The sequence below is a fragment of the Dasypus novemcinctus genome, chromosome 5, assembly GCF_030445035.2.
Source record: "Dasypus novemcinctus isolate mDasNov1 chromosome 5, mDasNov1.1.hap2, whole genome shotgun sequence".
NCBI classification, from domain to species: domain Eukaryota; kingdom Metazoa; phylum Chordata; class Mammalia; order Cingulata; family Dasypodidae; genus Dasypus; species Dasypus novemcinctus.
The window spans coordinates 165,928,528-165,946,323 of NC_080677.1; the positions used below are offsets into that span (position 1 = coordinate 165,928,528).

Consider the following 17,796-nt stretch of genomic DNA (forward strand, 5'->3'; position numbering starts at 1 on the left):
GGACAAGACAGGTGGGCAGACCAGAAGGTCGGTCCCTGGCCCTGGGCAGAGCTGACATGCACCTGCTGTCCCCCCCCCTCACCGGGCTCCCCTCCTTGCTACAGGATCACCGAGAAAGAGGCAGGACCTGCAGCTGCTCAGTGAGCCACCACCGCCCCAAGACTTCAGGCTCCAATGAAGAGGGGGCGGCCGTGACGTCGGGGACACGTGCCCCCTGGATGTCAGCTCTTTGTTTCGTGCTCTCAGAAATCTCTTGCCTCTGTCTCTCTGCCTGCACTCCCGTGTGGCCTTCTGGGAAGAAAGAAACAAAACAGGGATGGCGGTCTCGGGCTTAGAAGATAAGTGAGCGCGTCCCTGCAGCAGCCTGGGCGCCACGCTTCACCTATGCCCAGGTGGGAGGGACGAGCTTGGGAGGACCTGCGTGACAGGTGGGCATGGTCGCATGCCCCCACCCTCCTCGAACACATGCCTCGGCCTCAGGACCTCACCTTCGGCCACGCAGGGTCCCAGGCCCAGGGGGCAGAGCCCTCACGGATGGGAGCACCTCCAAGGCAGCTTGGGCTCTCCCCGCTCTCAGCCCGGGGCTCCCCGAGAACCAGAGAGGCAACCCAGCAAGTGCAGGAGAGAAAGCCGGCCGGCCGGAAGGGCCGCCAGCCTGACCGGGGCTCAGGCCCGGGGGCCGGCCGGGGGCACAGCCGCCTCTGCCTGGGTCCCTGCGCACTGTGCCTGGACGGGGGATTCGGTTGGAAGGGAAACTCCAGCTTTATTATCTAAGGATTTTGACCTGCTGGGGAACGGATGGAAATCTGGATTTAAGGAAACTTCTAGAACAGGAGAAGGGGTTGGGATGACGAGGAGACGAGCAGCTCGGGGCTGGGTCAGTGAGGCTTGTGCCGTGAGAGCCACAGCGACACGCCGCTGTGGGGGGGGCCGGGAGCCAGGTGGGGCACGGGGCGCGAGTCGTGCTGTGCGAGTCCCTGGACGCCGCGGTCAGCAAGGCTCCCACGGGAAAAGCTCCATCCCCGCTGCAGAGGTGAACACACCAGACCTCAGGTAGGAGCCCGCCCACCAGCCGGGGGCTTTGGCCGCTCTTTGCCCCGTGGTGGGCTGCCTGCAGGCACAGAGGGCTCAAGGCGCATGGCCGGCTCGGTGGGGCGCCACGAGCCGTCCACGTGAATCTCTCGGCTCTCCAAGCCGGGGCATTGGGTGATCCATTTAGAGAAAACATGTTTCCTGGAGGAAGAAAAGGCTGCTCCACGTGGGAGTTTCCCGAGGCGCCTCAGGGCCCGGAGCTGAGCAAGCGCTGCGCACCACTTCCCGTCCACTTGCAGGAGTGGAAGGACTCACCCAGAGGTGGAGGAGGGTGCAGGAGCCTCCGCACGCACCCACGGGCGCCGTTCCTGCCGGCAGCGGGACTCGCTCAGAGCACAAAGGAGCAAGCTGAACCGAAGGTTGGAAAGAACGCCACTGCCTGGAAGTAACGCTGCAGATGGGCCGTGAGCAGGCACCGGGGAGGGGAGCCGGCGCGGGGGCGCCCAGAGCCGCGCAGCTCCAGATTTGTCAGGATAGACGCGGGGTCCGGCGGTGAGGGGGGTCAGAAAACAAGAGGCTTCTGAGCAGGAGGGGGCGACCACACGGAAAGCGCGGAGCCTGCCTGCTGCCCCAGGCCAGTGGGTGCTGGCTCGTGCTCCTGGGGTGCCCCCAGGGCCGGGGAGCCAGGCGGCCTGGCACCCCAGATTTCGGTCTTCCTGCCAGCCGTCCTGCGATCTCTAGGAACGTCCACTTTATCATGCGATCACACGGCTCATCTATCGCTGGAAGCATCTCCATCGAGAGAGAGCAAAGCCCCTCCCAGCCCTGAGTTCTCATTTCGCCTCTGGCATGCTTGTTACCCAGATGGAGCAACGCGTTATGCTCATGTTCTTAAATAAGTGTATTAGTTTCTTATGAGATGCCATAAAAGGGCAGAAAAGCAGCCAAAGACCGTACAACACACAAATAATAATTAACACATGAGCGGCTGCAGATGTGGAAGCCAGAGGGTTCTGCACGATTGCTTGGGGCTTTTGAGAATTAAAAGAGCAGTGAGGGAATTTCCACGGCACCACGTCTAAGCGGGTGCGTTTATTCCTACGTTCCCAGGGCAGAGGCCATCGACAAAGTAGGTCAAGCCCGGCATCCGTAGGCTCTTTTGCCGAAGGGCATGAGGACAGTGTTGCAGTCGGGTCTCAACACAGACACGGGGCGTCTTTTCCAGGCAAAGGCCGCTCAGAGGCCCCACAAGTGCGTGCTGTATCCCGCACTTTCCTGCATCCTCCTGGGAACGGCCTTCGAAAGGTTAGCAGCGCCCGCCCTTCTTGGTAACTGGATCTACCAAGAAGCCCTTTCTCCGGACTGTCTGTGATATGATTCTAAAACCCTTCTAGCTTGTTCCTCCAAACACATCACAGTGACGGCGTGTAAAATTGTGTCAACAGTGTTGAAAATAAAGCTGTCCTGGGCTTCTCCTGCCCCGAAGGCGGTGCCCACCATGCAGCGGTGTGTCCTGGCGGCTGGGAGACCCTCCTCTGCTGCCTACCTGCAGGTGACAGGTGCGTGCTGCTCTGACACCCCTGCAAAGCCCATCTCTGGGGACACCCGGAAACCCCCAATGACCAAAGAGCTCACATTCACCCAAGAGCCGCGGGGAAATTCGAAGGTGGCCTGCTCCCAGGGCAGCCTCCTGGCGGCGGGCCCATCCCTCCTCCCCGCTAGTGTCTCCTGCCCCACGCTGTTCCGTCTTCGCTCACTCGGGTAGGTTTGGCCAAGCTGCCGGCCCCGCGCTCCATCCCTGGCCCCTACTCACCCATCCTGCACACAGTGTGCTTCAGTCAGGTCCCCCGGGTAGACCGGAAGTGCCACGAGGACAGGGCACTTCAGGCACCCCAGCCACACGTGCCCTGGCACCAAGTCGAGCACAGCGCGGCAGTCGGCACACGTCGGCTGAATGACCTGAAAACTCCTGCGTCTGCCCCATCCCCGGGCAGGGAGGCTGCCAGGCCCCGCGGCGACACGGGGTGTGCCCGGGGACGACACGCGGCTTCTGGGGCCAGGCCGCTGCTTGCTGCGGTGTCCCGCAGACGCGGCCACGTCCGCCACATGGGCAGAGTGTGCCTACGGAGCCCGTCGAGTCGGGGCCCCCAGCGGAGGCCCGCTCCACTGTGGGCGGGGGCGGTGGGAGGCCTCGCCCGACCCTGATCGCCCACCTAAACCATCGTCCAGACGACAACTGGCCGGGCCAGCCGGGAGAAAGGGCTGCTCCACCCCACTGCCCACGGCCCGAGCTCAGGGACACTACCCACGGCCAGCATGACCACAGCCGACGGGACTCGGGCGCGGGCCAGCGTGGGAAGCGTGTTCCACGCCGATGTTCAAGAGATGCAGACCACCCACCAGCCACAGCGGCCCCCGAGCCGCAGCCTTCAGACGCGTTGACTTCACTTTAGACAACCGGGGGCCAGAGATACTGCTCATAAAACCAATGATAGATACCACTTGCAACCTAAGACAATCCGACTATTCTTACTCTGTTAAAATAAGTACCTCTAAATTTTCAGCCAGCCACGTGAACTTTTCCAACTATTTTAGCATAATTGGGTCTGAAGGAAATCAAAGGCCAGGGCAGTCTGAGTTGGTAAAAAGTCTCGAGTTTGCCCTTGTGGCCGAAATCCTCCATTAGCCCTGATGCTCTGCGGAAGAATTAATCTTTCAGGAGGATTAATGAGATCAAGGACAGCATGTACTATTGAAGCTACTCCCCTCTTGGCTGTTTATATAAGTACTGAAGACAGCACTGGACATTCATTTCAGCATAAGACAGGGTAGCCCAAGGGTCTTCAAACCATTCTCCTTGATTAGCAATAATAAAGACAAAATATTTTAACAATGACAGTTTCTAAAAAACGTCCATTTTGCTGAAATAATTTTAGGAGTTGTGTTTTAAATGAAGTGCCAACTCTTAATCAAGCTCTCAGAAAATAATATCCGTAACAGAGAAAAACAAAACATAATTGCCATTTTCACGCAAATGTTGTGCTATTTCATTAAAATGCAGATAACCTAATTGATGAATTCTAAATTCATGTGGTTCAAACTATTTCTTGACAGAAAAGTGGGCTTATTTTTTCCTGAGCTATCTTAAGGAACAGTAATCATAATCTCATAATAAATTCTGTGATGAGTATGGCAGGGTTGAGTTTGCAGGTGCTAGCTAAAAAAGTTGGTGTTACACACGACTTTATGTGGTGGGTAGAAGGGAACCATTTGCATATTAATTTTAATGTTTGGCAGTCACTAAATAAGATAGCAAGGATCTTTTTTCAAGAGTTTACAGAGTTCTCTTGAGCTCAGTCTGGTATATTTTCTATTTCTGGAAGGAGCTACCTCCAAACAATACTAAAGAATCAAATTTGATTGGGATGAACCTGTCACTGCCCCTGGAATGTCCTATTTTCGTTATGCACGTCTATTAGCGTTTGCAGAAATTACTTAGACACGAATGAGAAATAATCAATTGCAATCTCAGTGTGGGGGAGGGGAAGGAGCAAACAGACTCTACGAATTCTGCCCTAAAAATTGGATTTACTGCCCCCCAAAAGAACGCTACACTGTTTTTACTGAACACAAAGTGCTGGAGTTAAAGATACTTTAAAATCATTGCCTTGACTTAGCATTCGTGTATTTAAAATAGCGTATGTGCACACGAATATAAAGCAACCTAAAAAATAAGAAAACAAACCTAGAGGCAAATGACTTATAATTCCATATTTTTGGCAGGCGCACCACCCTAATTTTGCCAGAGGGTTTCTAACACTTATAAAGTTATTCAGGACATGCTTTTCTAAGGCAAACGCTTTCGGAAGCGCTCCCAGACACGGTTAGTGACAGACGCCCTCGAAGGCCTTGGCTTTGGCCCAAAGCGCCCAGTTGAGAGGCAGAAGCAGCGCCGTCTACTCACCCAGGACACAGCTTTGCCCTTTGGGGACTTGCGCATGGCCACCTGCAGAGCCGAGGCCACCACCAGCTCCAGCAGCGCGGGCGCTCCAAGGAGAATATTCCGCAGGGCTGTGCTACCCAAACGCGTAGAGCCCCCCGGCCCGCCGGGCACGGGTGCCGGGAGTGCCGAGGCCGAGACCCCTCAGGGAGCCCATTTTCCTTCGGGGCCTTCAGACGCGCCCGCCGCGGGGTCGGGCGGCAGCTGTGACGGCGGCGGGCGCGGACGCAGGCGCCCCCGGGGTCTTCGCGGCACCCGCCGCCTGCAGCGGGGCCGCCCTTGGAACGCAGAGCGGGGCGCACGGAGACCTGCCGCGGCGCAGGCACCCCCGCCGGGGCTCCGCGCTCTCACCCCAGGCCGGGCGCGCCGGCCGCGGGGGCTCGGGGAGCGCAGCCCGCAGGCGCCAGGGCGCGCGGGGCGGGAGAGGAGGCCGCGCGGGGCGGCCGTGAATTATGCAGGCGCAGGTACCGCGCACCTGGCGGCCCCTTCTGCGCAGGCTCCGCCTGGCACCCTCCCGGCCCGCGGCGCACCTGCCACCTGTTGCGTGGGAGCTGCTCCCTCCTGGCAACCCGCGCCTTTGTTTGCGGGGAGCGAGCGGGGCCCCGGGCGGCACGTCAGCGGCCCAGGGGCAGGGCGGGCCTCCCGCCGGCTCGGCTCCTGGGGCGTGAGATTACCCGCGGATCCCGCCAGCCGGCTGTCGGGGATCAGGGAGGCCGCCCCCGGCCGCCCCCGGCCGCCCCCGCCCCGGGACCGCTGCGCCTCTGGGCCGCGCCAGGGGCCTGCGGGGGGCCGCCCAGGCACCGGCCAGCGCCTGTCCTCCACTTGGCGGGGTGTTTTCCAAAGCCCGTTTTCTGCATTGATTTTAGGGTGCGCTTTTCCTGTTTCTTCCAGAATTCTCCACCTGGCAGGGTTGGAGGAGATGGGAGGCCACCCGGCGCCCCGGAAGGCGCCTGCCCTGAGCAGCGATCCTGCTTTGGGGTGAGAGGCTGAAACCGGTGAAGCGCCCACTCCTTAGCGCCAGGCCACCTTGGCACTTTACAAAGCAGGAGGACGACACTGAGGGATGCAGAGCTCCTCCGGACAAAGCGCCCTTGGGCCTCAGCCGCGACTTTTTAAAATTGTTTTTTCTCTATTTTTTTTTAAATGTTACATTCAAAAAATATGAGGTCCCCATCTACCCCCCACCCCCCTCACCCCACTCCTCCCACATCAGCAGCCTCTTTCGTCATCATGGCACATTCACTGCATTTGGTGAATACATTTTGGAGCCCTGCTGCACTGCATGGATAATAGTTTACATTGTAGTCTACACGCTCCCCCAGCCCATTCAGTGGGTTATGGCAGGACACACAGTGTCCAGCATCTGTCCCTGCAGCAACACCCAGGACAGCTCCAAGTCCTGAAAATGCCCCCACGTCATACCTCTTCTTCCTCTCCCTGCCCTCAGCGTTTAGGCTCCTCTCTCCCTGGACTGAGGCGGCCTCTGGACCTTTCCCTTTGGGTCTTTCCCAATCTACTTAGAAGAAGTGCTCATTTTTTAACACGACCTTAGATCGTCCTCCAGTGTGAAGCAACTTGGTTCCAACTAGAATTTTAAAAAAATATGACGTTCCAGGGCTCCTTGTAAGACCTCCCTCAGATGACGTTTTTGTGGCACGTAGACCAGCGGTGGGGGCTGCTGGCAGGGACTACACCCCAGAGAGCCACCCTGCAGCCCCAGCCCCCCTGAAACGGCCCCCGAGAGCCAGTGCTGGACCAGCTGACCGTGCTCCCCAAACAGTGCCCTCACGGGCTGATTCTGAATGACTTGGGTGATTCTGGTAGAGGAAGTATTAATCCATTTTGATTTAAAAAACAAACAAACCTGACGTCACAGTTTACAGATAGGAACTGAAATTTTAACCAATTCACAATCAGTGGGGAGAATTAAAACAGACGTAGAAGTGGGAAGAAAAGAGCAATTTTATGACCACAGCTCTTACTGAGCTGTTGTGAGCATTCTGTGTGTTCTCTGTGTGTGTCGTGTGCACGTCTGTGTGTAACTCTCAACTGCCTCTTTAACCGCTTGAAGGGCCTGGCTCACGGTGCCTCTTCTTTTTTCCTTCAGGGACGATAATACTCATGGTTGCTCAGTAAGTGTTGTGGACTAATTGGTTACAGTCTCATTATGAATTTTAAAAGGCTCTTTGAATTTTCAATTAAAATGTTCTGCAATATAAAACTATTGAAAAATGAATAAGGCCTTTTGGAACCTGGTACTTTTACTAAAATATGAGTGCTTGGGGTATATTTAGACTTGTAGTTTTATATTTCAATTTCCCCCAAATCCAGGGCAAGCCCAGCATTTTAGAAGGGAGATGGCATATAAGACAGACAAGATCATATAATGTTCCAGACATATATTTAAACTCAGACATATTTAAACTCAGATCCTTCTAACAGTACATAGCTTCAAACTAACATCTAAATTTTTGTTCTCTTGAATCATAATAGTTTGATGTCGAATTAGCAGTTCTTCCTTTATTTGGCTTTTCAAAAGTTCTTTGCAGGTTTTCCAAGCTTCTACTATTAATTTGCTTAAAGTCCTAAGATAAATGTCAGAATTTATTTTGAAAACTTGAATTTTAAGGTATGCCTGTATTATTTATATATATGATTTACTTAATATTAAACTTAATTTTAACTTAATTCTAAGCTTAATTGTAACTTACTCCAGGGGTTATCTGTGTATTTCCCAAGCCAGACACCCTTAACCTGGAATCCTCAGACCCACAGGAGCCTATGGATAAATTCAGGAGATTCATGAACTTGGATGAAAATATGTTACATCTTTATTTTTAGTGATCTCTGACTGAAATTTAGCATTTCTTTCCATTGTGAATGTTAATAATAAGCCATAGTAGTCTTGGCAATACCTGTGATCTGTGATGTCAACAATCAAAATCCTAGATATTTTTGCATTGGAATACAATTGCTTCAGATATTTTGAAATATTATGTTCATCCTCTAGTTAATGATATGCATGCTGAATTATATAGGGGAAATCTTCAGTTTACTTTGCAATTTATTCTGAAATGCATAAAAATGGTAAGATGGATGGATGGATGGATGGATGGATAAAGCTATGCGATAAAATAAGTTTAAGAAATGGTAATTGAAGAATCTGGAGGGTGGGTAAATGGGTATTCTAAGATATTTTCAACTTTGGTCCACTTTTGAAAATTCTCATAATAAAATGTTGGAAAAATGTTATGTTCATCACCCATTTAAAAATGGGTAATAATTTTACCCATTATTAGTCTTCTTGTTGAATGCGTTAGTAAAAAGTATATACATTACCAGATCACAGATTTGGCTTTTCAGATATTTTGAAAATTTTATTTCATTTGGCCACTTTCTTTTATAATTCTCTGTATTTCATATTCTGCCCCTAGAAAGGGTCCCCTGGGCTCCACCAGACCACAAGGTCCAGGCACAATGAATTTAAGAATTTCATCTCTAAGGCTTTGTCTTCCCGGGTGTGAGATCTCCCTGCTCAGGCACGTTCTCTTTCCATCAGCCTGAAGCTTGATTATATCGGCGACTTGGTTTCTTTTGACGGCTCTGTGACAAAGGCCACCGCTGGTTGGTGCCATGACTGGACTCGTCATCTCGGGTCTGGAGGGGACGCCGACCCCAGGGCACAGGCAGGGCTGCCTTTCTCTGTGCAGCGTCCCCCTCCCTCGGGGCCGCGCTCTCCCCGTGCCTGTCCCCTGCATCCTCCGACTTCCCTGGCTGGACCTCCTCCCCTAGGGGCCTCCGGGCTCATGGTCAGAGGCCCTGATCTAAAAAGGGGCTGCGAATAGCCCATGCACGAGTGTCCAGCCCGCCTCTCCAGTGTCCTGTCACCACAGTTCACTCCCCCAGGGACGCGGGTCTGGATTTGCACACGTCTTCGTGGGGGACATGACCTAGTCCCCCAAAGTCCACCGCCAGAAGCTGGGAGAAGGCCCAGCGGATTCTTCCCACAGACTCCAGAGGGAACGTGGCCCTGCCAGCGCCTCGATTGGGGCCTTCTGGCCTCCGGAGCCGAGACGACAAACCTCTGCTGGCTTAAGCCACCTGGCGTGTGGGATGTTGCTCTGCAGCCCAGAAACTAAGGCCCCCTCCCACGTCAGGGACCCAGTGCCCCTCCTCGTGCGCAGGAGTCCCCGGTCGGTCTGACAAGTGTCTTCATTGTGAACACGAGCTGCACAAAGTCCTGGCCTTTGGCAGTGGTTGGAGGAACAGAACAAACAGTCCTAAGCCCCAGCAGCCCTGCCCGGTGTAGTTTCGGCAGAGACTGGCTTAGTCTCCCAGCTGCTAAAACTAACACCACCCAATGGGTTGGCCTAAACGAGAATTTATCGGCTCAAGGCTCTGAGGCTAAAGCCCAAAATCGAGGCGTCGGCAAGGCGGTGCTTCCTCCCCGAAGACGGTGGCACTTGGGGCCGGCGGCCAGGCGTCCTCGCTCCTTGGCTCTCCGTCACTTGGTGATGCACATGGCGCACTCCTCTCTCTCCCTTCTGGGTTCCGCTGACCTCCAGCTTTCCTCTTCCCTGCAGCTTCCTCTCTAAGGCCTCCAGGGGCAGCTGAAGTCCATCCTGGCTCAGCTGACCACGCCCCACCCATCAAGGTCCCGTTTCACCGGCGGGTTCCCACCCGGGGGCACGGAGTAGGAGAAAGAACATGCTTTCCGGGGTGCACGGTGCGGTCACCCCTCGGGCTGAAGTGTGGTTTGCTGGCCTGGCAGGGGAGCGGCCGCGGTAGGCCTAATTCCGCTGCCCCCATAATAGGGTGGTTGGTCGGGCCCACCGCCACCCCTGAAGGAAGCTCGGCATGGGCGCAGAGTGCCCTCGGGTCTCCCCTTCTCGGCAGCCATGCTTCCGCGGCCACCCCTCCTCCCAGATGGCGCCACCCGATGCCTTGTGGGGCGGCACCCTTCTTCTTCCTTCTCCCTGCGCAGGCGCAGGGCAGAAAATTCCAGTCTGCCCTTTTCCCCTCCCCCGACAGCAGCAACAGCCAGGTGTGGGCGGAAAAATCCAGCCCGCCCTTTTCCCCTCCCCCGACAGCAGCAACAGCCAGGCGTGGGCGGGAAACTCAAGTCTGCCCTCCACCCCAGCAACAGCAGCCACCAATCCCTAAACCCTGCCCCTTCCCCCAGCAACAGCGACAGCCAATCCCTAACCACCACCCCTCCCCCATCCAGTACCGCCCACTGACCTTTCGCCGGCAACCAATCAGAACAGGGCGTGGCTTCGACCAATCAGCCTTCCCCAGCCCCTATAAAACTGTTGCCTCTCCCTCAGTAAAGTGGACTTGCGTGTTTACCTTGTCTCCGCGGTAGTTCTTCTGCCGTGCGCCCTCCAGTCCTGAGAGCCCCCGACAAGGGCCTGGCCTCCCTTGTCCCCAGTTCGTCGCCTGCTTCTCCGGGCGACCCCTTCGTCGCCGGCTTCTCCGGGCGACCCCTTCGTCGCCGGCTTCGCCGGGCGACCCCTTCGTCGCCGGCTTCGCCGGGCGACCCCGTCAGCCGAACCGCGCAACCCCTTGTGAGACCGATCCCTCGTCTGCTGCCGGACCGACCCCTCGTCCCAAGTGGGACCGACCCCTCGTCCCAAGCGGGACCGACCCCTCGTCCAGAGCTGGACCGACCCCTCGTCCGCAGCCAGACCCCACCTCTACTGACCGAGCAAGCCGCCGCAGTTGGCGCCCAACGTGGGGCAAAGCAACCCCACCACAGCACAACGTGGGGCAAGGCAACTCCACCACAGCCTCACTCCATAACCTGGCGCCCCCTCCTCTCTTCTCACCTTGGGACTTCTCTCGTGCAACATTGCTGCTACCTGAGCCTTGGCTACCTCATACGATCCACGGCGGTCTGGGAGAATCGCTGGATGGCTTTCTCCTTCCATGTCGGGGGCTTATACCGACCCGCTATGATTAAGAGGAGCCTTGGATTTCTCGGGAGCACGCGCTTGCACGTCTGAAGTAATCCTACCACAGCCCTACGCCCTCCTCTCTTCTCACCGTGGGACTTCTCTCGTGCAACATTGCTGCTCCTGAGCCTTGGCTACCTCATACGATCCACGGCGGTCTGGGAGAATCGCTGGATGGCTTTCCCCTTCCATGTCGGGGGCTTATACCGACCCGCTATGATTAAGAGGAGCCTTGGATTTCTCGGGAGCACGCGCTTGCATGTCTGAAGTAACCCTACCATAGCCCTACACTCTCCTCTCTTCTCACCCCTATCTTTTCGCTCTGCATTGCTGCTCCTGAACCTTGGCGACCTCATATGATCCACGGCGGTCTGGGAGAATCGCTGGATGGCTTTCTCCTTCCATGTCGGGGGCTTATACCGACCCGCTATGATTAAGAGGCGCCAATAAAACTCTCAGGAGCACGTGCCTGAGCACCTCCACCCCTGCCTTCACCTCTGCCTCCTCCCCTTCACGCTTGCTCCCCTTTGCCTTGCTCCACTGCTCGTCGTCCCGCCCTCCCCTCGTCGGGGCCTTCTCTTGGCCCGCGACCACCGCCGGAGCCCCACCGGCTCCGACCCCTCGTCTCACCGCGCACCTCGGCTCCCATCGCCGCGCTCTCAAGGTAAGGGCCCCTTTTCTTATCGGCTCCAAAAGGCCATTAGCAATGGGTAACATCCTATCTGCTAAGCAAGCCCCACAAGTTCGGGCTCTTGCCGGTCTCCTAGACACTCACCGGTGTAAGATCTCTTTGAAACAGCTTCAAGTGTACTGGGACCTTCTTCTCCCCTTTAATCCATGGCTAACCACGTGTCAGCTTTGGGACCCAGACACCTATACTCGCCTTATAGATAGGGTCACTTCTGCTGTGGAGCAGGAAGGTAAAAGATTCCCTCCTGGCTTATTACCGGCGCTTTTTACCATCCGCTCCTGCCTTCAAGGCGCCCCTACCATCGACTCCCCCCGGCCGAGCCACCGCCGCTGCCGTGATTGTCAGGACGGCGACTTTAACAGGGACCCTAATTGGAATTCTGATACCGACTCCGATTCCGACTCTGAGTCGCTTGTTGAGCGCCTTAATAACGCGCTCAAAAATTGTCCCCCTAAACAATGTAATCTAGCAGTGCCGAGCGCCGGTGAAGATGGTGAACTTCTGCCTTCTTCCTCGCTCGTAAAGGGGAGGTCCCTTAGCCCCTCCCTCCCTCCGACGACTTCCTGCCTGGGTGGGCCGGAAGCTCCCTCCCCGCCATTTTGTAGCACTGCTGGGGACGGCCCGCAGCCATTTTGTAACACCGCATGGGCAACGGCTCCTCTCGTGCCCTCCGCGCCAGCGGCCCCCCCCGACTCCGCCTCCCCCTGGCAGCCCCCTCCATCCGATCCGTGGCAAGCTGCCGCATGCGTGGCCCCCTCTAGCCTATTTTTGGACCCGTATTCCTCCCCCGTCGGGGCACCTCCGCCTACCTCCCTGCCGCCTCCTACCACCTGCTTTCCCCTTAATGTAACTCCCACCCCTCAGCGCCCCTTTCCATGGTACCCACATGATGCGGAAAGTGTTAAACAGCTCCGCAAGACCGTTAAGGAGGACGGGTTAGGCAGCCCTTATGCTCAGCATCTGTTAGAGGAGATGTCCACCCTTCTGTGCATCCCCCTTGATTGGCTCCAACTGGCCCGTGCCATCCTCACGCCTGGCCAGTTTATAAATTGGCGCGCCCATTTTCATGCTGAGGCTGAAAAGCAGGTTGCGGCCAACGTCGCAAGGGGTGTTAATCACCCACCAGAAGCCTTCACCGGCACCGGTCAGTTTAGCCAGGCTGCGGCCTACTACTGTGCTCCGGCTGGCTTCTGGCTTCAGATTCGCGAGGTAGCCCTACGGGCCTTTCGCGCCTGCACTGCCAGTAGTGCTGACAAGTTCACTAAGCTCACACAGACCAAGGATGAGGACTTTTCTACCTATGTTTCCAGAGTCCTCCGGGCATGTGAGCGCAGGGTCCACGATGAACAGGCTCAGTGCGCCCTCGCCCGTGAAATTATCCTTGAAGGGGCCAGCCCCATTTGTTGACAGGCGATCGCTCCCGTGAGAGAAAAGTCGATAGACGATTGGGTGATTGCCTGTAACGGCCTTGACCAACAGGCTGCTTCTTTCGCCAAGGCTGTCACGACAGCCATGGCACTTAACTCCTCTTGTTTTAGATGTGGCGAGCCAGGACATTTCGCCCATGAATGCCCGGCAGTCTCTGCACCGCCGGGCCCTCCTGTTCCTCCCCCCCCACCGCCCCGACGGGGCCCTTCTACCCCCTGCCCCCGCTGCGGCCGGGGGTACCATTGGGCTCGCGACTGCCGTATGCAGCCTCCCCTGCAGCGGCAACAGCCATCTTTAAACTCCAGGAGGGGCAGGCCTCAGCCCCACCCCAAAGAGGCTCCCCGTCCCAACCTTCCAAAGCCCTGATGTGGACAGTCCCCATCACGTCCACCAGGCCTACCATGAGGTTTAAGATTCACCACCGCTGGTATTCTGGGACCCTCGACTCGGGTGCAGAGGTCTCTTGTTTCCCTGCTCATTTCGCCGCCCAGTGGTCTGTTCAAGAAGGCCCTTCCGTCCAAGGGGCCACTGGCTCCTCTACCTCCCTTCGCGCCAGTCACCCTATTGCCTGGGAGGACGGTGAGGGACGTGTGGGCACATTCCGGCCCCTCTTCCTTAGCACCCTTGATACTATACTTTGGGGGCGAGATGTCCTGGAGGAGTGTGGTGTTCAGTTAACCACTCAGCCCCCCCAATAGTTTGCGCCACTGCTCAATTAACACCTCCCACACCCACTCCTCTGCGGTGGGATACAGAGGAGCCTATTTGGGTGGAGCAGTGGCCCTTGCCATCCCACAAACTCCAAGCTCTTCGTGAGTTGGTTCGAGAGCAGCTTGAAGCTGGACATATAGAACCGTCCACAAGTCCCTACAATTCGCCCGTTTTTATTATTAAAAAGAAGGCCACTGGCAAATACCGCCTCCTACATGATTTGAGGGAGATTAATAAGCATATCCTCCCCATGGGAACTCCCCAACCGGGACTCCCTCACCCAGTGGCCATTCCTAAACACTTTTTTGTGGCTACTCTAGATATTAAGGACTGCTTTTTTTCCATTCCGCTTCACCAAAAGGACCGCCCGCGCTTTGCCTTTACTGTTCCTGTCCCCAACCACCGAGGGGCAGCCGATAGGTATCAGTGGAAAGTCCTTCCACAAGGCATGCGCAATAGCCCGGCCATCTGCCAGCTGTATGTGAACGCGGCAGTCGCCCCCTTGCGAGATCTGGGCTACCTCATTCACTATATGGATGATGTCCTGGTCGCATGTGAGACCCATGAGAAGCTGCAGTATGTCCTCTCTCAACTTCGGCATAATCTGTCCGCCATTGGCTTAACAATCCAGAATGACAAGGTCAAATTTGAACCCCCCTTAACCTTCCTGGGGTTCCATATCTCCCAGCATGTAACCCCAATGGCTGTGCGACTAAATGTGCCAGACCGAGTCACCCTCACAGAGCTCCAGCAGCTCTGTGGGAATATCAATTGGGTCCGTCCGGCTCTGTCTGTTACCACGGCACAGCTCCAGCCATTATTTGCTCTCTTACAAACCAGTCATAAACCCCCCTCTGCCGTGTCCGCAAAGATAGCCATCACACCCGAAGCTCGAGCCGCCATTACCGCTGTAGATAAGGCCCTTAATAACTGCTGCCTCCAGCGGTTCGATCCCCAGCAGCCTCTCCAGGCGTTGGTCCTCCCCACCAAGGGAACGCCCACTGGAGTTCTTTGGCAGGACGGGCCCCTCCTCTGGCTCCATCCTTCTAAAAGCAAGATGCAAAAGATCTGCCCCGCAGTAAGACTATGGATCGCTCTCGCAGCCGATTTAGTGCAGCTGTCCGTCCATACGTTTGAAACTCAGCCTGCCGTAATTGTTTGGCCGCTTAATGCGAAAGAAACCACCTCCCTCATTAGGGATAATGAGCAAATGCAGGTGCTGTGTGAGGGATTTGCAGGCGATTTCAATTGCCATTTCCCTAGTCACCGCCTACTCCAAGGCGTGTCCAAATTTCCCTTCCGAAGTCCTTTTTTCCCCTTCCCGTCTTCCTCCCCCTTTCCGAGGTCCGTCACTATTTTCACGGATGCGTCTAGAACTAAGTACTCCATGGTTGTGTACCTGGATGGAGTCGCAGAGCCGAAAGTCTTTACACATCTTAACCTACACTCCGTCCAGACGGGAGAGCTTTTGGCTATTGTAGAAGCGCTTCGCGCCTTCCCCTGTGAACCCGTTAACATCTTTACAGATAGCCTCTATTCTCTGCAAGTCTGCAGGGTCTTGGCATTAGCTACATTCTTCCCGACCTCCTCTCCTATTGATGAGGCACTGGATGCCCTTAAGACCCTTCTTGAAAAACGCATGGCACCCTGGTATATTGCTCATATCCGGAGCCACTCCGGGTTGCCTGGCCCCCTAGCGGCAGGCAACGACACCGCGGATCAGACGGTCTCTGCCCTTGCCCTTGATTCGGTCGGAGATGCTATCAATCAGGCTAAGTCCTTACATTCGAGGTTTCACTTTTCTGCCGCCTCACTCCACCACCTTTTGCCTGAGTTGCCAATTGAGACTTGTAAGCACCTAGTGCGGACATGCAAAACCTGTGCCCCCTTCCTGCCTCTGGGGCCTCTGCAACCGCAGGGGGTGAATCCCCGCGGCCTTAGACCTAATTCCAGGTGGCAGATGGATGTCACGCATGTCCCGTCCTTTGGACGCCTTAAGTTCTTGCACGTTATAATTGACACCTTCTCCCACATGTGCTATGCAGTCCCCTTGCCTGGGGAGACTGCTAAGCACTGCATTAAGGCCCTTCGGCAAGGGATTCTCTTCATGGGGGTCCCCTGGGACCTAAAGACGGATAACGGCCCTGCTTATCGCAGTGAGTCCTTTGCGAGGTTCCTTCAGCTCTACCAAATCGCCCACCATTTTGGTATCCCATATAACCCACAAGGACAGGCCATTGTGGAGAGCTCCCATCGCCGTCTGAAACAAGAAATTGAAAAACAGAGGGAAATCCTCCCTCACGCTCCTCCCGGAGACATCATCACCGCTGTCCTAATCCATCTAAATCTCTTGACCTTTGATAAGGATGGTCTCTCGGCAGTCCATAGGCATTGGGGCCCCTCGTATCGCCCCACACAGGCCCCCCTGGTCCTTTGGAAGGACCCTCAAACAGGTCAGTGGCGTGGCCCGTGCCCCCTTCTTACCCAGGGCCGAGGTTTCGCTTGTGTCTTCCCGCAGGATGCCGCTCAGCCAATCTGGGTCCCCGGGAGATACGTCAAACCCGCCACCTCAGCAGCGGATGTCCCGCAGGGCACGGCGCCAGATGCGAGTGATCCAGCACCAACTGAGCCAGCTCACCCTCCACCCCGAGAGGCAACCATCCAACCCTGAAGTCCGTTCACTGCTCGCACTCTACCGTCAGTGCAGACGCCGCAACCCTCGCCATGCTGCCGAGCCAATTAACATAGTCTCTCTCCTTCTCCTTATGCTCTCCCTCGCCACCTCTGGCCAAGCTAACCCCTCTCACCAGCCCCGCTAAACGGCCCGCAACCCGCTTTCCCCGGCCCGCAGCTTGCGGAGCTTCCTCCTGTCTCGACCTCACTCCTCTTCTCAGCCATCCAAAGCGTCCTTTCTCGTCCCCCGCCCCCCTCCTTTTTTCGCTTAAACCCCTACTGCGTTGCAGATTGGGCCGCCCCATGTTGGCCCACCCCATTAACATCGGCCTCTCTCGCGCCCGTGAAGACTTTGGCCTTCTTATTGTCCTCGCCTACGTCTCCACCACTCCCGACGCTGCCGCCACCACCATCGCTGGTGCCCTGACGCGACTTGTCCTCACCGCTGCGATCCTCCAGACCATCACACAGTCTGCCTCTACCGCTCTTCGCCGCCAAGAAGAGATCAACTACCTGTAACGCGCTGTCATCCTGGACTTTTAACAAGCAGATGGACCTTATAGCCACCGAGATCAACAAGAATTGGACATTGGCCACCCTTGCTTGCAACGGCAAGATACTGCCCCCCAAATTGTACATTTGTATCCCCATCATACTCACCTCCCTCTTCAGCCCCGCTTCCCTCATTGCTTACTGCCTCTTGGGCCTCGGCTACTTGTTGCTGCTGCCATCCTGGCCCTTATTTGAAAAGAAGGGGGAAATGCGGTCACCCCTCGGGCTGAAGTGTGGTTTGCTGGCCTGGCAGGGGAGCGGCCGCGGTAGGCCTAATTCCGCTGCCCCCATAATAGGGTGGTTGGTCGGGCCCACCGCCACCCCTGAAGGAAGCTCGGCATGGGCGCAGAGTGCCCTCGGGTCTCCCCTTCTCGGCAGCCATGCTTCCGCGGCCACCCCTCCTCCCAGATGGCGCCACCCGATGCCTTGTGGGGCGGCACCCTTCTTCTTCCTTCTCCCTGCGCAGGCGCAGGGCAGAAAATTCCAGTCTGCCCTTTTCCCCTCCCCCGACAGCAGCAACAGCCAGGTGTGGGCGGAAAAATCCAGCCCGCCCTTTTCCCCTCCCCCGACAGCAGCAACAGCCAGGCGTGGGCGGGAAACTCAAGTCTGCCCTCCACCCCAGCAACAGCAGCCACCAATCCCTAAACCCTGCCCCTTCCCCCAGCAACAGCGACAGCCAATCCCTAACCACCACCCCTCCCCCATCCAGTACCGCCCACTGACCTTTCGCCGGCAACCAATCAGAACAGGGCGTG

General features: G+C 56.4%; 1 protein-coding gene across 5 annotated transcripts in view; it reads right to left on the minus strand.

Moving 5' to 3' along the window:
* The window catches only part of CACNB2 (calcium voltage-gated channel auxiliary subunit beta 2), a 290,686-nt gene that overhangs the window by 156,404 nt on the left and 116,486 nt on the right, over nucleotides 1-17,796 (minus strand). The window contains exon 1 of one of the 5 annotated variants that reach the window (XM_058297897.2): nucleotides 4,997-5,196. The exons of the other annotated variants lie outside the window; for them this stretch is intronic. Coding sequence (XP_058153880.1) covers nucleotides 4,997-5,032 — 36 coding nt within the window. The 5' untranslated portion in view covers nucleotides 5,033-5,196. Of the gene's footprint in view, nucleotides 1-4,996; nucleotides 5,197-17,796 lie in introns of those variants that run through there. 5 annotated transcript variants of the gene reach the window in all.